Genomic DNA, 26814 nt, shown 5'->3' with positions numbered 1-26814 from the left:
AGATGTATTAATCATTTTAAGATAGAATTTCCAAGAAAAATAGCTCATAAGTTGGAACCTGCACTGGATCGTTACACATTAAAATGGAGAATGGTGTGCAGCAGTGACCCACTGCTACATACAATTACAGAGGACACACTTAGTGTCTTGTATGTCTTCAAATATAGATCTCTCCTACTTGTGTTTTTATGTTAAGCAGGCACATTCATAAAAATGCAGTGGGTGAAATTGTGCTCTGTCCTGAGTAGCACTGATGCCGAGCTTTGTTGATGTCATTAAACAGTCTTCTCACTAGTCACTCGCACACATTTTGTTTTTCTGGCTGGAAATGACTGGCAGACACCATTCAGCACCCACTCTGTAGTGTTTTGCCACATAATAACGTAATTGACTTGTGTGGACGAGCTTGTAGAGCCAGTCAGTCAGACATTGTTAGGCGCGCAGTGGTGAGCTAAGATGTAATGAGGAGGCAGGTCTGTGCCTCTAATAGCGCTCTGATTAAACAATAGATGCTCCCTTAAAGGTCTGCTCGTCACTTCACATGCAGACAGAGATGTCCTGCTGTACAGAGATCAGCATACTTGGGAGCTGAATGTCTGAGACTGTGGACTACGTCTTCAGCTTTTTAATACGCTAGATGGTTCTTTGATAATCAGACACATTTGATTTGTGCCTGTGAATTACAATGATTCTCTGATGCTTAATAGGCCATTATGGTGTTTGATGGATTTTTCACAAAAACTGCTGCTGCTGCTGCTGCTACATACTGCTGCTAAGAAATGGCCTCCCCACGTAATAAGTTCCAATTTAACCCCTGAGTACATATATTGTTCTTGAGGGAGCCGTCAACTCTCTATCAACTGCTGCCATTTATACAAGCTAGTTAGCAGTACAGCAATGTAGTTTAACCTCTTGATAATGGTGATGATAATTTAATTGCATTTGTGATGTATTACACCCTGCCATATGTTGGGCCAAGGTCCTTGTGTAAGGGCGTATTCGTCAGTGAAAAATACGCCCTGTCAGGCCAGTTGATTACTTGTTTAAAAATCACTTTAATGCTTGTAGTTGTTGACAGGTCATGTAATAAATGATTTGTTAGGAGGCAACATTGTTTAGTCCATATCGTCTTTTATTTTCTTCTTGTTTGATGTTGTAAATCCTGAACTAGTAAAAAAAAAAGAGAGACAGAAGAAGAAGAGGGAAGAAAACAGCAGCAATCATCTGCTAAAGTGTTTTAAAGCGAACAAAACTGAGAATTAGCGGGTGTGTAATATATCACAGAGCTACGCAAAGTCTAATCAGCATCCCAGCTGGAGGCGTAGCCATGCTCTGACCCTGTGAAATGACTTTGTCCTCTGCCTCATCATTTGGGGAGGTTGGGAGATCAAAAAGGAAGTCATTTTTTGGCTCTTCCAAAAAAAGCTGTGGATGTAATTAGCTTTGTTCTGATAACATTCACACAACACATCCCAGAAATGGGTGTGAAACTGTACTGTACACCTCCTGATCAGATATCTGCGCTGTAATCAGGAGACAATCTTAATGACCTGTGATAAATGCCAAATGCTCATTCTGCTCCATCCATTTGCAGTCTGAGCACACTGCTTCAACCCCTGAAGTCAATGAAACAAATTAAATCCATTTCACTAACGATTGCTTTTTTTTTTTTTGTTGCCTAGAATGATGCAAAGCTGTAAAGGTTTCAATTTAGACTTCCCATTGTCTTTTATAAGACCTGATCTGTAGTTAATAAAGCACGTTGTTTTGGGGGGCGTTGGAGTTTTTATTTTTATTTTTTGGTGTAGTGTTGGTGTATTTGACATCTAGACAACGCTCCATGGGGAACCTGTCTGTTTTCTGAAACTCAAGACTGGTTGAAGGTATTGATGAGGGACTCAGTGAATAATTCATGTACATCGATAACATCTCATATCTCATTTGGATGGCCAGTGATTGTCAAGGTGAAGTTAGTTTTAGACAGGTGTTTGTCCTCAGGTTTCACTTCAGTTACTTTTGATTGAAAAGCAACCGTGACCTGTAACCGTGTAGCACGTACAACAGGAGAAAAGATTTCCAATATTTCTTTCTGAGACATTGAGTAGGCTTAGAGGTGAAATAAGGGGCTCTCTGTATTTACTATTGTACTCTCAGGTTCATAGATCTCAAGCTTTGTACATGCTATATAGCATATATAACATTTGTCCTTGAGGATATTGGTTAGAAAAACAAAGTTTTTCTTTACATAAAACTTGGTTTAAAATCAAACTATTTTTTATAGGATAAAAGTTGGATATTCACCTAAGCAACAATCAAAGTCCCTCTTATTATTCATTGAAAATTGAATCTGCTTAATTGGGGCTATGGGTTGTGTGTGGGTGTCCATGATACAAATGTTACTAAAACCTGATTGGATACAAAAAAAAATGTTTTTCATCTAATCATCAAGTGACAATTGCACTCACTCAATACACACTGCACCTTTTCCTTTGTACAGTGGGGAGAACAAGTATTTGATACACAGCAGATTTTGCAGGTTTTCCTACTTACAAAGCATGTAAAACAAAATCTACGGAATCTAAAACAAAAATCCAGAAAATCACATTGTATGATTTTTAAATAATTAATTTGCATTTTATTGCATGACATAAGTATTTGATCACCTACCAACCAGTGAGAATTCCGGCTCTCACAGACCTGTTAGTTTTTCTTTAACAAGCTCTCCTGTTCTCCACACATTACCTGTATTAACTGCACCTGTTTGAACTTGTTACCTGTATAAAAGACACCTGTCCACACAATCAAACAGACTCCAACCTCTCCACAATGGCCAAGACCAGAGAGCTGTGTAAGGACATCAGGGATAAAATTTTAGACCTGCACAAGGCTGGGATGGGCTACAGGATAATAGGCAAGCAGCTTGATGAGAAGGCAACAACTGTTGGCGCAATTATTAGAAAATGGAAGAAGTTCAAGATGACGGTCAATCTCCCTCGGTCTGGGGCACCATGCAAGATCTCACCTCGTGGGGCATCAATGATCATGAGGAAGGTGAGGGATCAGCCCAGAACTACACAGCAGGACCTGGTCAATGACCTGAAGAGAGCTTGGTCCACAGTCTCAAAGAAAACCATTAGTAACGCACTACGCCGTCATGGATTAAAATCCTGCAGCGCACGCAAGGTCCCCCTGCTCAAGCCAGCGCATGTCCAGGCCCGTCTGAAGTTTGCCAATGACCATCTGGATGATCCAGAGGAGGAATGGGAGAAGGTCATGTGGCCTGATGAGACAAAAATAGAGCTTTTTGGTCTAAACTCCACTCGCCGTGTTTGGAGGAAGAAGAAGGATGAGTACAACCCCAACAACACCATCCCAACCGTGAAGCATGGAGGTGGAAACATCATTCTTTGGGGATGCTTTTCTGCAAAGGTGACAGGACGACTGCACCGTATTGAGGGGAGGATGGATGGGGCCATGTATCATGAGATCTTGGCCAACAAACTCCTTCCCTCAGTAAGAGCACTGAAGATGGGTCGTGGCTGGGTCTTCCAGCACGACATAGCCAGGGCAAATAAGGAGTGGCTCCGTAAGAAGCATCTCAAGGTCCTGGAGTGGCCTAGCCAGTCTCCAGACCTGAACCCAATAGAAAATCTTTGGAGGGAGCTGAAAGTCCATATTGCCCAGCGACAGCCCCGAAACCTGAAGGATCTGGAGAAGGTCTGTATGGAGGAATGGGCCAAAATCCCTGCTGCAGTGTGTGCAAACCTGGTCAAGAACTACAGGAAACATATGATCTCTGTAATTGCAAACAAAGGTTTCTGTGTTAAATATTAAGCTTTTCTGATGTATCAAATACTTATGTCATGCAATAAAATGCAAATTAATTACTTAAAAATCATACAATGTGAATTTCTGGATTTTTGTTTTAGATTCCGTCACTCACAGTTGAAGTGTACCTATGATAAAAATTACAGACTTCTACATGCTTTGTAAGTGAGAAAACCTGCAAAATCGGCAGTGTTTCAAATACTTGTTCTCCCCACTGTATGTATAATTGTCGTACTCTAACTTTAACAGAGCACAGACAGTGAAGTTTTTACACCAGCATTTGCTTGTTGGTGCTTTTTGTGCTGTGTGAAAAAGAAATCTAGTGCGTCCCTGATACTTTTTATTGTAAGTCATTATTACCATGAAGGTTGTGGCTCCCTGCTTTTGTATAAGTAAGTCTTGAATTCTAAAAGTACTCTAATGAATAGATATTTCATTCAGAAAGGCATATCAGGCTCTCTGGCTCTTATTGTTAAAACTCTGACACAAGTGTGCTGCAGTCACAAAAGGGCCACTGGGTTTCTCTTCTGACTGTGGTGTATTTTTTAGCAACACTTCAGCTACAGTATTGTTTGAAGGCCCAGCTCAGTTCAGGAAGTTACAGTACAAACAATTGCTGCTTTTCTGCTGTCAGTATTTGGTTGAGTTATTGTGATGCTCCTGCTTGATATGTAAATAGTTTCTCTGTAATCCTCCTCTCGCCTTTGTGACTTTGACTTTTTTTTCCCCAGACATGGAACTCGATGTGCAGGAGAAGTTGCAGCAGCAGCCGACAACGGTGTGTGCGGTGTAGGTGTGGCATATAATGCCAAAATTGGAGGTGAGTGAAGCAGACCATTGGGATTTTCAATTGGGAACAATGTTTCATTAGAAATAATATTCATTCAAATGAGTTGAATATTATTTTTAATTAGAAATAGTATGCACAATAATATTCACATTCAAACTAATTAACGTGGAAGTGAATTTGTTTCAGCTAGGCTCTATTTAGTCCGGGACCTGAATCTGAATCACAGATTTAGCTGCGTCTTCACATTTTGTTATAGACCCAGTAATATATATCCATAATGGTTTTTTTTGGACCATTGACTATCTTTTACCGACTGATTGGCTGCCTGTTGTTTAGATGCACAAGTGAAAGTGTGCTACATTGAGCGTGCAGTGAATTGTGCTTGCTCTAATGCTACTGAGAACAATAGCTTTAGCTTTTTCTTCTGGAAATACTGTAAGTGGCTTTGTTTAAAGCAATGCATAGAAACTTTCAGATTTAAGTTTTTGACATGGTGAACTTTTTTTTTAGTCAAAGCAGCAAATATGATAACTCACTCCACCTTAATTTGGCACGTGTCCTGAAACTCCAGTCTTTCTACCACCAATTAGATAAAAAGGCAGTTCAATTTTTTTAGTGTTTTGTTGAGTCTTTTGTTATGCCTATTGTATTATGTTGATGCCAAGGGAACTTCCCCAGTGGACATCTATTCATACCACTGTTTAAATCATCTGCCTAAAAAGCTGGTCAAAGTAAGACTTTTGGAACAGGATCTTGTTTGAACAATAATAATGCTGTCAGCATGTGCAGATATGCATTAAGAAAGAACATATTCCTTCAGAGGGGTTCATTCAAATCAAACCTGTGATCGCAAATTGAGTATGAAATGTGTTTTTTGTCTCCCAAATATGTTTGCACTTGATATAGTATTCCAAGGAGGCTTTTAGTAACTTTTGTCACCAAACAATCTGTCAGTGACATGATGGCAGCCAACAAGACTCAGCGGAGCCCTGATCTGTCCCGTTCACAGATGTTACTCATAACTCTCCTTCTTTGTCTTCATTAGCATTCATCTCCCGACGGAGCCTCTTGTTGGCCCTGTTCTCATAAATTACTCCTTTTGTGAATCTATTCACGTCACTGGGGTCAGTGGATTGTTTACAAACAGCTGGGATTTGCTCCCAAGTTGTGTGTGTGTGTGTTGTGTGTGTTGTGTGTGTCGTGTGTATGTGTCTGGGCACCCCATGTGTTAAATGTGTGTATCCTTACTGAGCAATGATTAGTGATTACCTGTAATTGACCCTGCTTGGCTAACTCTGCGTTTCCTTCCACCTACTGTATCTGTTTTCCCTCCACGCACGCACACACACACACACACACACACACACACACACATACACACTCACACTCATAGCTGCATTCCTACCTGCTGCCTCGAACTTGCTGGAGCAGCAGGAAACTCGCACAGCACTGTCTTAATAAGGAATCGTCGAGCCGCAGGAAGTTGATGAGAATTGTTACGACAGTAATTATCATTACCGCTGCAATACAGCCCGTGCATAATGATCAACCGAGCAAATATTGTGCTTTATGTCGCATGTTTAGCCCGGTAAAGCATTTTTTCCATGCTCCTCGGTATTCAGTCTTGTGGTACGCCAAATCCCCATGCCAACAGAGTAATTGCTGCTTTGGCTACATCCCTTCTGGCATGTGTTTGTGCCTTTAGGGTCAGGCAGGTTGTCTAGAATGGATTATTGAAATCTTAATGTGGACGTCGTCGCGTTGCCTCTGAGGTCCGGGGGTCCTCTCCCAGTAATGGACCTTATTTGAGGGTGGTTCATTTCACGCCTCTCTACAGCCATTAATGTTCCGAGGAGTGATCTGAGGCTGCTCACTTCAAAGGCTCAGACAGAGTTGCGTTCAGGTATGATGAAAGGTGACATTCAGTGCTACCCTGTGGATACCCCAGTCTGTTGAAGGCTCTGTATACCCTCAGCTTATTTATACCTGTGTATGTGCGTGTGTGTGTGTGTGTCTCTCTCTCTCTCTCTCTCTCTCTCTCTCTCTCTCTCTCTCTCTCTGTCCTGCAGTCTGTCAGGTTTGTCAACATGTCCTTTCTGTGCGTTTGGTGGGGGTTAGGAAGCTAGCCTTTACCTGGTTCAACAAACAGCTGGGTTTCTGTTTATGTGATGGTAAAATAATGTAGTATCCATCGGAGCAGCATCTGCGGGTGCCGCTTTGTACGCTTGCTCATTAAAACTGCAACTCTGTGAAGTCTTTTGTTTCACCTGTTTTTCTATTTCTTGTTTTGTTTTCTTTGTGGCAGAAGATAAAATGGGAATCTGCGGTCCGACCGATTTCTTTCAGTCTTTTTATGACAAGTTTTGTCTTGGTGTCATCTCATGCTGTGTTTTTTTTCCTTTAGGTTTTGACACCTCTCCACCCATCTAAAGCGAAAATGTATACGCTCACTATCTCGTTTCCAGCTGTCATTCTGTCACTCTTTCCCCACCACTTTTCATGTCTCTAGTGTGGTAACCTGTCTGCGCTGCCTGTTCATTTGATAGGAGTTCGTATGTTGGATGGGGAGGTGACAGACGTGGTGGAGGCCCACTCTCTGAGCCTCAACCCGCAGCACATCCACATCTATAGTGCCAGCTGGGGCCCAGAGGATGATGGCAAGTCACTGGACGGTCCTGCCAAGCTGGCTAAAGAGGCTTTCCTCCAGGGAATCACCAAGGTCAGTCAGTCTGACTTTTAATCTACTAATATCTTCCCTGTTTCCTGCTTCTAGCATCACCATCAAACTCACATCAGTTCTTTAAAGGTTTGACATAGGTTTGTACTTGTTTTTTGGAAATTTGAGGAAATACACCTTTCCTTTCTTGCATAGAAATGGATGAAAGGTGGCTGGGTTGGATCAGTGGGTAGGGCGGACGGACGGACGGACGCTAAAGTTGACTAAAAAGAGGAATAAAAAAATGAGGAAAAATACAATCTTGAAAGACACCAATTTTCTTTGTGAATGAATAATGTATCGTAAATAAATGTTCTTCCTTAAAATACAGGGGGCATAAGTAAGTACACCCCTATGTTAAATTTCCATAGAGGCAGGCAGATTTTTATTTTTAAAGGCCAGTTATTTGATGGATCCAGGATACTATGCATCCTGATAAAGTTCCCTTGGCCTTTGGAATTAAAATAGCCCCACATCATCACATACCCTTCACCATACCTAGAGATTGGCATGGTTTTATTTCAGTTAGCCTAATAGCTGGTTTGATTTGCATTGAGAGATGATTTTATGGAAAGTAACCCATGCCAATCTCTAGGTATGGTGAAGGGTATGTGATGATGTGGGGCTATTTTAATAAATTAAAAAATGGGAAATTCCAGTATTGCAGCAGCAAAATATGCCTCGACGCAGAGGTCCAGGGTTCGAATCCGACCTGTGACGATTTCCTGCATGTCTTCCCCCCTCTCTCTCCCCTTTCTCACCTAGCTGTCCTGTCAAATTAAAGGCGGAAAAGATTGATACAACTCTCATGTCTGTATGGTAAAAATGACACTGAAGCCAGCCAAGCTTTGTTCAGAAAACTTTTAAAGCTCACTAATTTACATGTTATATCTTGTTTGTCTAATCCGAACAAAAAACAAATTGTAAAAATAACAATTTGCTAATAGTGATACATTTTATTATGTGCCAGACTATTTCCTCGCCATTTTGCTGTCAGTCAGTTTCTCATTGAAACAGTGTTTCTCACACCATTGCCCTCCACAGTTGGGGTTAGGACACAGGATAAATGATGGTTAGGCATCACAGAGATAACTGCCTAGGGTTAAAGTAAGGTTGAGTTGAGGTTAAGCATAGCAGAAAAGGACTCTTTAGAGTTAGCGATATGTTTGAGCTCAGGCTAAAGTAGGGAAAAAACACAACTTGATTGGGAAGCAGACTTAGACACACCACCAGGACCAGGAACCTCCTGATGGTAGCCTGGTCACTGGTCCTAGCCAAGAAATACTATGACTCATAACCCTTAGTAAAATGGCAAATTTTCATTTTTACAATTCATTTTTTGTACAGATTAAACAAACATTAAAGATAGTGATACAAGCGCTAAGCTAACCTGGCTGCTGGCTCATATTTACTGTACAGATGTGAGAGTGGTATTGGTCTTCTCATCTAACCCTCGGCATAGACGCGAGTACTGTAAGCGTATTTCGCAACACGTTGAACTATTCCTTTTATGCTACATATGGAGCAATTTCTCTCATGCCAAAAAAAAAAAAAAGGCTTTTGGAAATCTGAGGTGTAAACATGTTTCTACCTATACAATCATATTGTATAAATATTTAATGGAGGATATCTTTCGGAGATGTACTGTAGATAAGGACAAACTCAAGGTGAGTTTGGTAATTGCCCTCCGACTAGCCCTTTAAGGTTGGATAGAGTAAGACATTAAAGAGTATGACAATTATCTAAGGCTAATGTTATCATTTCTCATGTGTCAGCAGGCTGCATCAGAAGGGGTTAGCGGAACAGCCGAATGATAAATGTGAGCTGGGAGAAAATAGAATCAGAGCAGCAGTCACTGATGCAAACAATAGTGAATAGTTAATAGATACAAAGACCTCAGTAATTGGCATATAACTGAATGAAACTGCCCATTGTCTGTGGAATAGAATGATTCATACTTCACATCCCAAAATGTGAAATGTTCCACCAATCACAGTGTGTTAGTAAGGAGAAATAGCCTGACAGCAGCACAACAGGACCTCTCCGGTTCAGCGTGTGTTCTCCTGGCAGTGAGAGAACCCCTGGCAGCGAAATGTGTTATCGTCTAGCCTCCCTAACCTGCAGCAAAGCCAGCATCAGGTCATAAATTGGGCTGGAAGGTTTCAGAGTATTACCCAGAGCTTTAAGGCCGGCTACACACAGCCTGCGTGGCATGAGCGTGGCGTTTCTGTTACGTGTCAGCTGCGTGGCGGCTGCGTGGATTTTTCTATGTCTTTACACACCAGAAACGTGTCTGACATGGCGCTGCTGCTGCTAGCCTTGTCTGTACACATGTATGTTTCCCATTGATAAAATTAAATACCATGTTAAACATAAATATATACTGATTTGATTACAGCAAAGACAACGTCGGCAGTATTGACGGCAAAATACAGAATATTTCGTTCTGTATTGACAGGTGCAATATTAGAATATCGATTAATCGATTTTTTTAAATTATTTTTTAATTACATTTATATCTGCATTTATATCAAAACCTAGAGACTTTCAAACATCAACATGTCATTTATTAATATGTATTCGTGTCAAAATGACATATAAACATCTTTTCTTGATCTATTTTGCCTGGAAACGCTTCCAACACACTTGCGTGTCCCGTGAAAAGTAGGCGTCGGTCCTATTTCTAGCATGCACGCGTTTTCGGCGCGTCCGCGCCTGAGACGTGCGTGTCACGCAGGCAGTGTGCAAGCTCTAACCTGTTACCATGGGAGCCAAAATAAAAACGGGCACGCCACGCAGCCAGTGTGTAGCCGGCCTAAGACTCCTTTGTTACTATACTGTATGATTCAGACAGCATCACACATACAGTAGAAGGAAACTTTCCACCCCAATTTTGTGGTAAATTTGTGGGATGGAGATGTAGGAATCCATTAAGAAAATTAAATGGATAATCCTATTAAAAACCAGCTCATTTGAAGTCTGTGTTCAGATGAAATTAAGCTCCCATTGTACACTTGCAAGCTTACAATGTGATTAACAGAGCCAGAGAAAATAGTGTTGTGGCATCAGTGATAAGGAAACCAAAATTCCAGTATCTTTATATTTGTCTGGGTGGTGAAGCCAAAATACCGAAACTGATGATGTGACAAGACTTTTATTTAGTTTAACAGCCAGGCCAGACTCAAGCAGGCAGAGAGCAGAACAGACAGACAAAATCTTTAACAACAGGGGTAGCGAAACATTCATGCATCTTTTTTTCTCTTTTTATGTTCCTTTTTGTTTAGTTTTGTGTATCTGTGGGTGGCCGAGATGGATGGAAGAAGAAACTGTATACTTCTGTTGTATCTCACCTTATTAAATCTTGCTTTGCCATCAGCGGTTTCATTATTCTGTATGTGAGATTTAAAAGAGATCTTTCTTTCTGTTTCTTTACCTGTTCCTTTGTTCATTGTTTTGTTGCCCACTTGGTTCAAACTGAATGTGGAAGAAGACAAGTTTTAATCATTCAATTTTATTTTTAGCTGCTGCTTTCACACTTTGATGAAATTGTTTTTTTTAATTAACGTGAATGACAGGGTGTAATGAATCCTAAATAGACATGCGAGTTGTGAGTAAATTATGATGGTAATGATACCTTTTTTCGCTGCACTTTTCAAAACCACTTAAAAAGCGCTTTGCAGAAAAACAAAGGTAGAGTGATAATAAGCTCTAACAAAGAAGGAGAGGTAAGGTACCTTCCTTCTTTGTTAGAGCTTATTATCGCTGCCTTAAAGGAACTTTAAGGACCCTGAGGTTGTTCTCCATCCAGAGGCTATTTCAGAGCATCGGAGCTCTGACTGCAGATGCCCTGCTACCATCTGTCTCTGTCTCCAGCCCGACACCGGCAACAACAGCTGGTCTGCAGACGTCAGGCTACTATATGTATTGAGAGAAAGAAGGTCAGCAGTGTAGGAAGAATGCAGACCAACTAGTGCCTTTTAAAAATAAGCAGTAAAACTGAAAAAAAAATCGATTCTAAAGGCCAAAGGTTAGTACAAGGAGGCCAAAATTGAGAAAATGTGCAAAAATCTTCTACAACTTGTGAACACCCTGGCAGCTGTATTTTATACAAGCTGAATGCGGCCCATCGATTTCTGGGGCATTTCAGCGATTAAGGAGTTGCAGTAATCTAATCAGCTGGAGACCAATGCATGAAAAAGGATTTGTTTGTCTTGGAACAAAAAGGACAATCTAATCTTCGTGATGTTCCTGGGTTGAAAAACGACACCCTTTGTTTCTCTGCTTAAATATTTCTAGCCTCCTGTTGGCAAGTCCAACCCAACTGGACTATAAATGTACGTCTCATACAGCGTGTGTATTTTATGAGCATACAGTCACACTGCCAGATACCATGTTGTCATTTATCATCCCCCTGAATTATATTCAGCTTGAGTAGATTTTGTAATTACATTTCTTGTTTGTTATCAGATGTTCTGCTGCAATAAGTCACCTGACATTGTGATGTATTAATAAGAGTTGTGCCTACAGCGGTTCACTGCTTCTGAACGAAAGCACATACTGTAAGTGACAAGGCGTTTAAGCAGTGAGACAAACGTATTTGTCAAAGGCAATGTTTCACACTTCAACCAGCTCTTGTTAGTCTCTTTCTCTAAACCTATCCTGTGCATGTCTGTATAAATGTACGTATATGTGTTTCTGTACCACAGGGACGTGACGGACAGGGCTCCATCTTTGTGTGGGCTTCGGGTAATGGTGGCCGGGAGCAGGACAGCTGTAACTGTGACGGCTACACCAACAGCATTTACACCCTTTCCATCAGCAGCACCACGCAGTCCGGCAACGTGCCGTGGTACAGCGAGCCCTGCTCTTCCACCCTCGCCACCACCTTCAGCTCTGGAAACCCGGGGGAGAAACAGATAGTAGGTGTACATGCACACTCAAGCTTTGAACATCTCAGATTTTGTGTAGGATTGTCTATATACTTTAAATCTCGAGCACACTGTAAATGTCAGCAATGCAAAAATAAACATACACCTCATACTTTGCGTTCGCCAAAAGTTGATGCTGGTACATCCACAATTAACCCTTTTCGAATGTACATATACATGTATCTCGTCTCTCGCAAATCAAAAATAGGCATCAAAATCAGAGTGACTGATGCGTAACATACAGTACGGGACCATTCAGTATTTATGGAATGGACCACCGGAGGAAAAAAGGGGAGGCTCATGTCTTTTTATTCTTTGCTCATGTCTTTTTATTCTTTGCTGAGGGGAGGGTCATCCAACATTTTTCAGTCCAGAGGGGGGGGGGGGGTCACCTAACTTTTGTATTAATGAAACAGCAACATTTCAAAGTGGCTTGTTTGGTGCATATTTTTCCATGTAGCTCTTAGTCTCGGGCCTCCTTCGCTACCAGATGGGTCTGACCCATGGATGTATTAAGAGTTTGCTGTGGGGCAGGGCATAGACATATGGGGCAGGGGGAGCTGCCCCTGGTGGCTGAAACGGATAATTGCATTGTTTAAAAAATGAGTGGAATAATTACGTCTGACATGATCAGATATTTTATAAATATCTTAAATAACACAAAACAACTAAATGGTGGTAGGTAATACATCTGATTTCTTATACTGCTTTAGTAAAAAAAAAATATATATATTTCCTGGCTGATGATGGCAGCAGCAGGACGTAAAAAACGAAAATGACTGTTGCACTAGTCTGGACATCTTACCGTGCCAAGGTTGCAATAAAGGTTTCCTAAATGCCACATTTGATGTCAGCTTATTAATTAATTGCGGGTTTTGTGTAGATTTGGACTAGATACGTTTATTCCACTTTGTTTAAACGGCGAAGTGGAGAGAGCCTAGTGACGAGTCCATAGCAACCAGTTTGTGTGTTGAATGTTACCCAGAGTGCCTTGCTGAATGATCTCAATATTTTATTGTTTTATTTCAAGTGAATACTAGTTTACTAGAGGAGTAACTTAGTATTTGAAGTAATGCAAGAAGTGTGCATTTAGTTTCCATGCTTATTGTGTTTCCACAACAATGTTAGTGAGTAAATCTACTGAAATGGCCACCACACCATAACAGAGGAGTGTGATGCGTCAGATGAGAATGTAGAGGTTTAGTCACATATGTCATAGTTTTTAAAAAACAATGGGAATCTGTATATTTTCCAAGCGCAAACCAGTACAGAAGGTATCAATACATTGTTGGGGGAGGGTCATGCCTTTTTTCCAAATTGTTTTGGAGGGTCATAGAATTTTTTTTTCTGGCGAGGGGAGGGTCATGTCTTTTTTGGCTAAAAGTCCCAAAACTCCTCCGGTCGCCACTTAAATAAATAACGAACAGTCCCTAAGAGGTGCCACATGCTTCCATCAAGATGCTTGTTAGCTGAAGAAAGACTTGCCTCAGGGACATAGAATAACAACAAACAACAATAAATCTGCCATTCCCTCCAAAATACATCAGAGGCATGCTGCAGGCGAGCAAACGCACGTCGTCAGATTGATGAAATTGAAGTCATTTTAATATTTACAGCAGCTCTTGTACTGTTGCTTTAGCAGTCAGAAGCTGCCATTTGTTGTATCAATGAGTTCACACAGCTTTCGTTTATGTTGACTTTGTCAAATGTTGTGTTTGGTACATTTGTATCTAGACTGTCGAATCACAAGCAGACCAGGACCAGGCTTTTAAACAAATCTAACGTGGACTCATTTACTGTTGAGGCGCTGGGAATGTGTTACTGGGTATTTAGAAAATGCTAGGTTTATAACTAAAAAAAACAATCAGTGTAGGGCTGCAACCAGCTATTATTTTCATTATTGGTTAATTGGTTGATTATTTTTTCAATTAATCACTTAATATAAAATGTCAGAATATAGTGGGGAAAAAAGCCCATCACAAGTTCCTAGTTGATGTCGTCAGATTGCTTGTTTTGTCCGACCAACAGTCCGAAACCCAAAAATATTCAGTTGAGAATGATAGAGAACTGAGAAAATCAGATCCTCACATTGGAGAAGAGGAAACCATCAAATATTTGGACTTTTTCTTTATAAATGACTGATCATTAAATTAGTCAAAACAGTGCAGGCACCTCCCTTTGTTTATTCCTCTGACACGTAGACTTCTTTCCACAGTTAATGGCCAGTTAGTGCTACAGTCTCTCAGGCTCATAGGCTGTAGTCATTGGTCAGGCCAAAACTTGCAAACCAAGAATCAGTCCCTGACCTTCATAGCTCGCCTTGCCCTCTGGCTTCTTGTCATTTCCGACATGTTCCCATGGTGACCCAGACAGGCCTCATTAGCTTTCTGCCATTGGCAGAGTTTGAGAGCAGAGGTGTACCCGGAGTGCTAAGATACTTTGTCTCACCACCACCCAACCTAACTGCACTGATTTGGCTGACATTCCCTGCCCCGGCTGTGACCCTTTGGCAGGGATCCACAGACCTGAGACTGAACCTACCTGCTCATTCTCTCCTCCTCCTCCTCCTCCGATTGTTGCAGGCAGAGCTCCCATTGTCCCTAGCTCTCCCCTGCCTAACCTCTCTCACCGTGAACTTCACTCATGCTGGAGTGGGAAACTCAATGTGTCATATTAACTGTGTCTAACCTTCTGTATTTCTGTGCACTTCTCTCACTTCTCCTTTCTCCAAGGTGACCACAGACCTGAGGCAAAAATGCACAGACTCTCACACGGGGACATCTGCCTCGGCCCCACTGGCTGCTGGGATCATCGCTCTGGCTCTGGAGGCCAAGTGAGTTGAGAACGACACAACCTCCTCCTGTAACCATATAGCTGTTTTTGAAGTCAACCCTGTAGCCAATACACTTTTACAGTAAACACTTTTTAAATTCAATTTGAAACTTCATTTGTTACCCTCTACTGTGCGCCCGTGTGGGTGTGTGTGTGTGTGTGTGTGTGTGTGTGTGTGTGTGTGTGTGTGTGTGTGTGTGTGTGTGTGTGTGTGTGTGTGTGTGTGTGTGTGTGTGTGTGTGTGTGTGTGTGTGTGCGCGCGTGCGTCTGGGAGTCAGCGTTAGCCTAAATCCCAGCCCAGAAATTCTTTCCTCAGCAAATTAAGCTTTTGATAATCAGTTAATTAGCCAGACAAATCAGCAGCTGTAGTCCCCACAGACAATCGGAATACCTGTAGGGCCGGCATTGAAGATTTTAAACTGGAGAATGTCTCTCATTATCGCTCACTCAGGATTCCAGGTGTCAGAATCCAAGTTTCTGTCAGCAGCGCTAATGTGTTCTCCGTTATGTTCGTATCTTCAGTCATATCTTGCGGTGTGTTAAGTCCTCTTATCAGTCAGCCGTCCTCCACTCTGCGTAATTCACCTCATTTCCACATTAGCGTGTAGCCGACAGGTGTCAAAATCAAATCCAGTCACAGCCCGGGTTTCAGTTGAGGTGTACATGCTCAGCGTCCCCGGTTTATCTCAGCACTGTTGCCTCTGATATCATAAAAGAAGGGCACTGAATGACAGACCCCTAAAGTTTTACACCACGTAGACTATCTCTCACTTTTAACACCACAGTAGAGTCAGCCCCCCGTCCACACCCCTCCTGAGAGGCAGCAGTAATAACAGGGTAGCTAGTTTATCAGACTGGGACTGGGAATTCACAGAGATGGAATCATTTAATAGGCAGAGGCTTTCTGGTGTTTGTTATTTTATTTATTTATTTTCCCCTTGGCTGAGGTGACATTGATGTGGGGGGGGAGAGAGAGAGAGAGAGAGATATCTTGTCCATTAATAACATTGCTGAGTGATGCGCAACAGTGCAATTCTGTGTTTCTATATCTGTCTACTGTGGTGTTGCACTCAGTAAGCAGTGTGATTCATGGCTTGATTATATTAAACCACGGAGCAGTGTTTTTTCCACATTGGTGACTCAAAGGCTTTTCCTCTGAATGCTTCCCTGCTGTACCTCTTAATAAATCTATTTTTTTGCAAATTTTTATTGGGCTTCTACTGTGATAGAAGGTGACCTCATCCCCGAATCCCTAGTCTCACATTACCAGACCTATCTCCACAGAGCCGAATCCCAGACCTCATTAGAAACTATCATTACAGAGAAGTCTAGACACAGTCCTCCACAGTGTTGTATCCTGTCTTTTATTGTGTACCTGACCTTTCATCACAATAGGTTATGACGTACCTTTAATATTGGTGCTTTCCACCGGTGTTAAGACCATAATGTGAGCCCATACCGTTGTTATAGTTAACTGACATATCCCTTAGGGCCTCCTCTGCGTCTCAGTATAATATTTTAGAAATGTATGGCTGTCCTCACTGTATATGCTCAGGTGGATCATATTTCAGGTGTGACTGCAGACTCCTGACCTTTTCCATAACCCCATGCTCCTCACATTTCCTCTGCTGTACTGTTGGTGTCAGCGAAACCTGGCTTTTCTCATAATGTGCATAATGTAGAAACTAATACCTTTGGCTATTACATGACAGAAAGTCAATGCGGTTACTCTGCTTACCTTCTTCTATCTCTGCAGTATGAACCTGACCTGGAGGGACATGCAGCACCTGGTGGTGAGGACGTCCCGGCCGGGACACCTCAGCGCCGGAGACTGGAAGACCAACGGAGTGGGACGCAGAGGTAGAGGCTGGCTTGTCCAAATCAAGCACAGATGGTATTATATGGTGTGATATTTGTCCCTCTATCTTGAGCGCACAGTGGGACATTTTAAGCATAAAAAGCAAATGCATTATATAATAAATTTAGCACAAAAAGTAAGGAAATTTGTGTTTGGTAGATTATTTCTCTGTGGTAACAATGCTTTTTGGCAATAAATATTACCGCTGGAAAGCCTGTTTAGTTCCCTTTCAAATGGTGCCCCATTTGAAAGGAACATGCATTTGTGGGATGAGCAGCAGCGCAGAGTATGTGGGTTGCACCCATGAAAAATTGCCAATGCCAAACAGCTTATTCTGCCATTGACTCGTTTGGTGTTTGGTGTTTGGATGATTCTGCCTATGGCAGTTGGATCGTAGGGTCAAAGTGTGGAGAAGACGCGGAGAACGCAATGCTGCTTGCTGCACCGATAGAGTAACACCTTTTGGTGGAGGCAGTGTGATGGTGTGGAGCGGCATCTCCCTCACTGGAAAAACGAGGCTTGTCATCATTGGAGGCAATCTCAATGCAGAGAGATATAGAGATGAGATTCTGCAACCAGTGGCAATCCCATATCTCCACAGTCTGGGACCGAACTCTATCCTCCAAGATGACAACGTTCGCCCCCCACAGGTCGGGGTTTATCAGAGACTACCTCCAGAATGTGGGATTGGAGAGGATGGAATGGCCTGCCAGCAGTCTTGACCTCAACCCCATTGAACTCTTGTGGGATCAGCTTGGGCGTGCTGTTCGTGCCAGAGTGACCAACACAACCACGTTGGCTGACTTGTGACAAATGCTGGTTGAAGAATGGGATGCCATCCCACAGCAGTGTGTGACCAGGCTGGTGACCAGCATGAGGAGGAGGCTGTTGTGGCTGTGTATTGTTCTTCCACACGCTACTGAGGCTCCTGTTAGTGAAATGAATCAATTGTTAAATTGCCAATATGTCTTGTTTCTTCAAACTTCAATCATCCGATCCACCAAACATCAAACGAGTCAATGGCAGAATAACCTGTTTGGCATTGGCAGAGAAGATTTGGCAAATTTTTCATAAGCGCAACCCACATACTCGGCACTGCTGCTCATTCCACAAATGCATGTTCCTTACAAATGGGGCACCATTTGAAAGGGAACTAAACTGAGAAATAATCTACCAAACACAAATGTCCTTACTTTTTGTGCTAAGTTTATATACAGTATAATCAAACTAAATAATAACACAAAATCACAACTTCTCACTCAGTTTCAAACTCCCTGTTCTGTGTGAGATCTCAGCATCTCCGCTCGGTGAGCTCTCAGGTCTGCCTGCATGTTCGACCAACTTGACATCCAAGAAGATGGGACTAATTTTGGTCATTTTGTCTCCATTTTTTTGGTCTGCTACAGCATGTACATATCTTTTCTGTAAATCACTTGTCCTGTGTTATTCTTTGAGAAAAGATAAGAAAGAAATTTAAATTTTACATTTTATGGTTTTTATGATGGCTTAACTTTTTCAAGTCAAGTCAACTTTATTGTCAATTCTGCAATATGTGTCAGACTTACAGAGCAATTGAAAATGCATTTCTCTCCAACCCACGGTGCAATAACGACAGCAAGTATAATATAAAAGATAAGAAATATATAGAAATAAAGATTAAAAAAAAAGATAATATGTACAAATAAGATAAAGAAAGATAAGTAATATATACAATACAGTAATACATTCTAAATAGTGCAAATGTAAGGCAAAATCAAACAGTACAGAAAACTAAAGATGAAGATATTTGAAATGTGCAATATAAAGGAAGAGTTCTTTCTATACGCAGAGCAGACGGTCACACTGAGCCAGACAGCAGCTACACAACACAAGATCCACAGACTGTGAACAGCAACCCACATCAGCTATCCTGCTGAAGTCTCCTGCTTATCTAACTTACAAACATGAACGCACATCTTGTCCTTGGCGACCAAACAAAGTGCCCTGCTAACGTCATTTTTCCAGACTGAATAACTAAATAGATGGTAGGCTGCAGCACATTAAACAGCATGTGAACCTACTTGCAAATATCTCTTTGGTCAGTTTAGATGCTGGTGTGGTCCTTTCTCTTTAATATCTCTGCTGATAACACTCTGTCTGCACATGACGTGTAGGCTACAGCGTTAGACCCTCCAGCCAGCTCAGACGAAATGTATTTCTGATATTTCCTCTTATGACCTTTTTTCTTCCTACTAATAACAAAACAATTGGCAATACATACACCTTTTAAAATAGTTTTACATTGTTACATTATATTTGCAGAAAGGAATGTCCAAATGTGATTTGGATAACTGAAGGAACTACATTTGATGATTGCGGGCTCAGGATTTAGGAACAAGTATAATGCCATAGTATTACAGTCAAGACTGGATTGCTGACTGACAGTAATTTCTCTTTCTGTGGTGTTATCTCATCGCCACCACCCACCAACCTGCCATTTTGCTCTCCACAGTGAGTCATTCGTACGGTTATGGGCTTCTGGATGCAGGTGCCATGGTGGCTTTGGCACAGAACTGGACCACAGTGGGACCACAGCATCAGTGTGTTCACACTATGCTCACGGAACCAAGGTTAGAAGTGTGTGTGTGTGTGTGTGTGTGTGTGTGTGTGTGTGTGTGTGTGTGTGTGTGTGTGTGTGTGTGTGTGTACTACAGTGAGGTTTAGTCTCATTATGAGCACTTGCTGTTCTTTCACCCAGCTCAGCCTGATAGATGTTCCCTTATTCTCCTCGGAGCTGGGACGGTCGCGTAGATTTGCAGCACAGCGCTATTGTCTGTGTCCATTTCTGCAGCCACACACCATTAACCACCCTCCCCTCCACTCGTCAAATCTGCAGAGACATCGGGAACAAGATCGTGTTCAGCAAGAGCGTGGATGCCTGCTGGGGACGACCCGAGTATGTCAGCTCTCTGGAACACGTTCAGGCTCGCCTCACTCTCTCCCACAACCAAAGAGGAAAATTGGCCATTCATCTCATCAGCCCACTGGGCACACGCTCCACCTTGCTGTTCCCCAGGTACACAGTAAAACACACCACTGTACACAAACAGCCGAGCCATGTTATGAATCTCTCTTTGCCTGTGTCTCTTTCACACACACACACACACACACACACAAACACAAACACACACACACACACACACACTCCATGTACCTCAATTTTATCTGTGCATAGATACTCCCACAAGTATACTCCTTGGGGAAATCACACTTTCTGCATTTTACCACCAAAAAACACAAACTCTCACACACACTCTCCCCTATTCTTTCAGGCCCAATGACTTCTCCTCAGAGGGATTCAACGACTGGGCCTTCATGACCACCCACTCATGGGGCGAGGATCCTCAAGGGGAATGGACACTGGAAATAGAAAACGTAGCAGCTAATGGACATGACTATGGTAAGCCCACTCATCACCATTAATTGTTCAGTCTAGTCACTTCATATCAAACCTACAGTCATGCCAGCATTTACTGCCCCCTCATCAACTCAAGTCCTTTTTGCATATTTCCATGCTTGCCTAAATAGCCTCTGCTCAGTTCCCCTCTTTTCTGTCTCTCTCTAATGATTCAGTTTATTTTATCATTTTTGTGGTACCAGGGGCAGCGGCTCTCAGAAATATATTTGGTTTGGATTAAAACTTGGCGGCTGCTGGACAGAGAAATATTCTTCTGCAAAAAAAAAAAAAGAAGTGGATGGCCACTTTTTGATGATCAACTTTTTATTCTCCAAATCGGGCTGCATTTTCTTTCAAAAGGCAAACGGCAGCATATTGCCAAGAAGAGTTAACTTGTACGTTCCTGAGCTCTCTTGTGGCTTTGTTTACTCTGAGCAGCTGGGGAAATGAGATGGGAAGGCATCTCTTCCTCTGCTGGTGTTGATTCTCCGCCAGCGATGCGTTTGGTCCGCTCTCATCACTTGTTTCCTTTTCATCCACCCCCATATCCTCTTCTCAGCCAGTTCACACCACCAGTTCCATTTCTGAGAGGTGATACATTGATATTCTCTTCCACATCTTAATATCCCCCTTCCTCTCTCTCTCTCTCTCTCTCTCTCTCTCTCTCTCTTTCTCAGCTGTATTAAGTCAGTTCACCCTCATCCTGTGGGGTACTGGACCCAGCGTCGTCAGCCCCTCGTCATCTGACTTCCCTCGGCCGTCCAACAACAGCTGCAAGACCTTTGATGCCCAGCAGATCTGTATCGGTGAGATCATTCGGACTTCACATAAACTTTAAACAGGAGCCATTTATTATTATTTAATGGGCTCATTTGTATTGGCGCTAGCACACAGTCATTGTTACCAAACAGGCTTTTGGTCAGACTGTGTTGGCCAATTGAACTTGTGAAAAGTGAATGCTCTGAATACAGATTATCCATTTACAAGCCTCGTTTGCATTTGTTTACCCGCACACTATGAATATGCATGTTGCCATATGTCATCTTAGTTTGAATCAGAGTATTGGACGTATGGAGGAGCAGCAGGGGAGATTAAAACCCGCGAGAGGTGCTACGTTGTCAGCAACTGTTCAGGAGGATGACTCCCTCATTGAAAGGCAGATGAGATCGGAAGCTTCATTCTGCTTCCAAGCGTTCAGACACTTCTTTCTTAATCATTCCAGACTGCATAATTCAGTTAAAATCTACATTTCAGGAGTTAGTGGTAACACTTTGTTTTACAGGGCCCCAGAACTGGAAGGTTCCTGGAAAGGACTTTGTAATGTTTGTGATTGTAACACCTTCCATTTTGTGGTGGTGGCCTTCTGTTAACAAATGAACCATGTTTAGGCAGTTCACAGGAGATACGTTGAGAAAAAAAATAAAAACAAATGCTAATGTATTTCTGTGTGGTTGTAAATTGAATACAATTCAACACAGATATAAAGAATATGGTTTCTAACAAATACATGAATAGTAACATGGGTTTAAAATGATCTCCGTTTTTCAGTCATTACAATCTTTGGTAACACTTTACTTGAAGGTCATCCTGTTTAATGTCAAGTTATCTTAATAAGGACACTCCAAAGACATTTAATGTCAAGTTGTCATGACAAATACATCTTCTGGTAATGTCACTTTGATTAATGTCAAGTTGTCATAATCAAGACAAACCAAACAATGTCAACTTGTCATGACAAAAACCGAATGACACTTAATGACAGAAGTCATAAACGTTGACCTGTTTATAATGTTTATGACACGTTCATGACAGTGTCATGTCATAGTTATGACGGTGTCATGTCACGATTATGTCGATACCTTCAAGTAAAGTGTTACCAAATCTTTCAAGGCAATTTCTTTGGAAATCAACAACTGCTTATAGACCGTGCCCGACTGCTACGTACAGTAACTATTAAACACTTTCTCATAACTCTTTATTTCCAAATAATATCAAATAATCATAATAATAATAATAATAAGTCATTTTTCATGAAAATGGTGATGATGGCTGCAGCTTTTCAAATATGAGATTGTGCTGGTTTTCCTAGTCTTACACTACTGTGAACTGACATTTTTGGGATTTTGAACTGAAGCAAAAAAGCAATTTGAAGACCCACTTCGGCTATTTTATTACTATTTTCTGAGATTTTACAGACAAAATAATGAATTAATGAATCAAGAAAATAATCAGCAGATTGATCGTAGCTCTAAATTATGCACTGTAGTTCTTTCCAGTAAACGTCCAAGGAAATTGTAAATACATTTTTGGACTTGTGAAGCCAGTTATTTGTGGATGCATGAGACTTAACTTCCCTTATGCTTTCCTCCCACGCTCCATCCAGAGTGCAGCCCCGGCTTCTCCCTCTTCCTCCAGGGTTGTGTGAAGTTATGTCCGCCTGGCTTCACCTCGGGGCCGCAGCTCCTCAATCTCTCGCTGGAGAACTGGGTGGACCTGTCCTCGGTCCAGGCCTGCCTACCCTGCAACCCCGCCTGCCTCACCTGCTCAGGCAGCGGGTCTACAGACTGCCTGTCCTGCCCGCCTCACAGCCACCTGGTTCTCACCTCCTGCCTGCACCAGAACCAGGTCCAGCGCAAATCCCCGTTAGCTGGGGAAGTCCAGGGTGAGCGAGCGCAGCCAGCGGGGGCGATCCCAGCAGCAGCAGACGACGGCGGAGAAGGCGAGGAACCTCCGGGGCTCGGCGTAGCTCCGTCCAGTCAGCTGCCTGTCGTCATGGCCGTGCTCGGCTGTGCCTTCATCCTGGCTGCCTTCGCCGGGGTCTTCCTCTTGCTGCAGATGCGCTCAGGTGGCGCTTTTTTGGGCTGGAGGACCAAACTGCCTTCTGTGTATTCACAGACGAGGGGGCTGCGGGTGGGCTTCGGTTTTGGCTTTGGCCAAGGACAGGAGAGGAAGGCAAGGATATGCTACAAGGGGATCCCCACTGTGTGGGGGGATGAGGACGTGATGGCCTACCAGTCTGAATCAGACAGCGAGGAAGTGGACGGTCACGGCGAGAGGACAGCTTTTATCAAGACACAGAGCTCGATCTAGCTGAATCTGCTGAATGTTTGACACCACGACTCCCTGGGTCTCATCAGCATTTAGATCTGACTGTATGGAGCTGATACATAAAGGAGAATCACACAGGCTCAGAACAAACACAAAACACAGGCCTTACTGTTCCATCAGCACCCCATCTAAATGCATTAAAGAGTCAATTGTTAGTTTTTTTTCATGTATTTATTTGCATTTGTTAATTTATCTTATTTGATACAATATTTTGACGTCAGATGTATTCATTATGCATTTGACTCTTCGTCGCCAATTTCAGGTGTTATGTAACTGTTATTGTTTTTACTTTAATGACCTGCTTGACGTATTTTTTTCCAGTTTGTTAAAGGGGTATTTACAAGACAAATCAGTCAAAACCAAAGCAGCAGAGACCGAGATATCCTGGCTTTTAGTCCCAAGTATAGGTCAAAAACTCCAAAACCTGAATCCTACATTTCCTATAATGCAACTCAATAGCATCTTACGTTAGAGCCCCTCTGCCCGGTAAATGGCCATGTCTTTCAAACTCCACACCCCCAGCTTCTGAAAAAGAAATTTCAAGCCCAATAACCAATCAGAGTTTTAAAAAAAAAAGATGATGTCATCATGGTTATTGTTTCAGACTTCTCAAAGCTCCTCCAGAACTACAGAGGAACGTTATACAACAGGCTGAGACGAGTAAACTGAACTCGATGTGTAAAATGGGTGGAGTGGTCCTCTAAGCCAGTAGAGTGCATTGATTTGTCCCCAACACAAACAGCTGGCCATCAGCACAGGCAGTCGTCTCATAAATTGCCGTTATATTTGATCCGACTCCTGGCAGATTGTGGGCCAGGGGTTGCGAAGTAGTTGATAGTAAGAAAACTTTAAATTGAGGATTTCTGCAGCGTACTGGGACGGAATAATAAAACATCCCGCTGGCTGTTTGATAAGCAGGAAACTTGTGGAGGACGCTTTGTTTTCAATCAAGGAACAGCGGGTATTACCACCGTCGCATAGAAACATCTGATATATCAGTCACAAAATCTCATTGACTTGTAGTAGAGTAACACTGTTTTTGAATGAAATAAAAACTTTGCCCGAAGCTGCTTGGCTGACCTTTACAATATATGTTTCTCCTGGTTGCTGCTGGTAAGAAATGATCATTTTCTCTTAATTTTCCCCACAGAACATATATTGATTTTGGGGCTTCTCTCCCAGAACATCTTCATCAGGGTAACGCTCTCCCTTTCTATCGTGAGCGCCATACATTGAAAAACAAATGCCATGCTTTATTTTTCATCTATAACAGTGTGGACTACTACACTGCTACGCAAGTTGAATCAAAGTCTTTGGATGTAAAGGCCAGAATTGTTACCGTGATTGAGTAATGAAGAGGTCTTGTATCACATTTTCTATGTTTGTTTTATATCCTTTTTTTATTTAACTGACAATGGATGTTAATGTTGTGGAAATGAGTTTCATGCTGGAATAAAACCGACTTTGGCTGTTGCATAGATAGACTGTTTGCGTCTTAACTGCCAGATTTTAAAACTTTTAGGGTTTTATGCATCTTAAACTCAGCCTGACATACAAACACTACCGGAGAGAGCAGATGGTTCATCACTTCTTCATGGCTGTTTGTCATTGTAGCAAGTGTGGTCCCTTCACTCCGGGCGTTTTGCTTTAGGGTGCCAGCATTCTCCCTACTATCCAGTAGCAGTGAGCGTGCTGCCAAAAACAATTAAAGAAACTGTTTTCTCAAGCTTCAATGTGGTGGCCCTTTAAAGTTTAAATTAATATACAGTAAAAGCAAAAGGTTTGCATGCACACGGGAAAACAATGCCAGCTGGTAGCGGCTTTGTTCATTAGCAGCCATCTGTAACACCATCTACAGAGACAGGTAACTGGGTTCATGGGTGAAGGTTCATTCATTCTGTGGCCCATAATTAGATCTGCCGGGAGAACTGGCTGCACAATTCAGTACCCCTCGGATGCATCATTATAAATCCAGTATGTGTGAAAATAAACGTGTAAATTGGCTCATGTAGTTTAAAAAAACAATATATATATATATATATATATATATATATATATATATAGACAGGAATGACTATATATATATATATATATATATATATATATTCTTCCAGTTTCTGTAAGCTGACTTTCATTGTTTATTTTTATATATGCCCTTTTAGCCTGTATTAATTAGACGTCGTGTTCTTTACAATGCTGCCCACTAACAAGACTTGGCAACAAGAAATATTAGATTAATTAAAACAGCACTAACAAATCAAAACCCCATTAGCTGATTTCACATTCAGATCAATTGGACACTGAGGCTCCAGTCGCATTACTCCAGCTAGTCAAACATTATTTGTGTGTTTGTGCTGTGAATCTGACGCTCGGCGATATCGCCGACTGTTGGTTCTCCCTTCCTTACACACAGGTCGGCACCAGCAGAGGAAATGCAGCGTGTCCCCAGGGTGCCTCCACAGGCATCACTTCCCCCTGCATGCATGCACACACACACACACACACACACACACACACACACACACACACACACACACACACACACACACACACACACACACACACACACACACACACACACCAGCTTCCTTTCTCCTCCACACATGCAGTGATCACTCTCAGGCGTCCCTGACACACTTGTTTTCTTCCTCTGGGTCCCTGATCCATTTTTATGAACCGTGACCAAAGAAACATTTCTTATCATATTCACCTCCTGCTCAACGCTGTCACCTTCCCCTTCAGACCAATCCACCTCTTTCGACCAAAGAACAGCATTAAAATATAGCAGTTTCACTCAGGGGCGCAACTAACCAGTGTCAGAGGGGATTGCAGCAACAGTTTTGGCGACCCCCCCCCGAAAAAAAAACATGTATGGGCTTTAAATAATAAAGGTTTATCTTTCAAAGTATATCAGCAACGTTAATGGTCGCCTAGTTGCCCTTGGCAACCTGACTGTGACAAATGGCAAAAAAAAAATCATCACCCCTGGTTGATGTGATTTGAGTGGTGAGGGGCTTTCCATCTCTGTCTGCACTATTTCTTCCCCCAAAAAGGACACAGTGAATAGGTTGGTCAACAGAACTTCAAACCATACTGGACATTTAGTTTTGTGTGGTCTAACTAATAGAACTGCTACCTGATGTCATCACTGGTCTCATCTTTACCTGATGCTATCGCAGACCTCATGTCTGTCTCATTCACTCCTTGCCTGTGTTCTTCTCCACTAAGACATAATGTCAAACAAACATTATGTAATAGATTTTACATTAGTTTTTCCATATTAATAATAAGAAATGAATCTGTTGGTATCAAGTGCCC

The 26814-nt window shown here is 42.1% G+C and overlaps 1 protein-coding gene across 4 annotated transcripts in view; it reads left to right on the top strand.

The window, feature by feature from the left end:
• furinb (furin (paired basic amino acid cleaving enzyme) b) overlaps nt 1-24974 on the top strand; it is a 79436-nt gene extending 54462 nt beyond the window's left edge. For all 4 annotated transcript variants that reach the window (XM_078257483.1, XM_078257482.1, XM_078257486.1 and 1 more), the window contains 10 exons: nt 4560-4648; nt 7165-7337; nt 12041-12253; nt 14995-15095; nt 16851-16954; nt 19444-19561; nt 19828-20007; nt 20264-20391; nt 21066-21194; nt 22772-24974. In XM_078257483.1, coding sequence (XP_078113609.1) covers nt 4560-4648; nt 7165-7337; nt 12041-12253; nt 14995-15095; nt 16851-16954; nt 19444-19561; nt 19828-20007; nt 20264-20391; nt 21066-21194; nt 22772-23478 — 1942 coding nt within the window. In that variant the 3' untranslated portion in view covers nt 23479-24974. The remainder of the gene's footprint in view (nt 1-4559; nt 4649-7164; nt 7338-12040; nt 12254-14994; nt 15096-16850; nt 16955-19443; nt 19562-19827; nt 20008-20263; nt 20392-21065; nt 21195-22771) is intronic.
• The last annotated feature ends 1840 nt before the right edge of the window (nt 24975-26814 follow it).

Source organism: Sander vitreus, chromosome 8 (genome assembly GCF_031162955.1).
Source record: "Sander vitreus isolate 19-12246 chromosome 8, sanVit1, whole genome shotgun sequence".
Classification (NCBI taxonomy): domain Eukaryota; kingdom Metazoa; phylum Chordata; class Actinopteri; order Perciformes; family Percidae; genus Sander; species Sander vitreus.
This window is presented reverse-complemented; position numbering and strand designations above follow the sequence as displayed.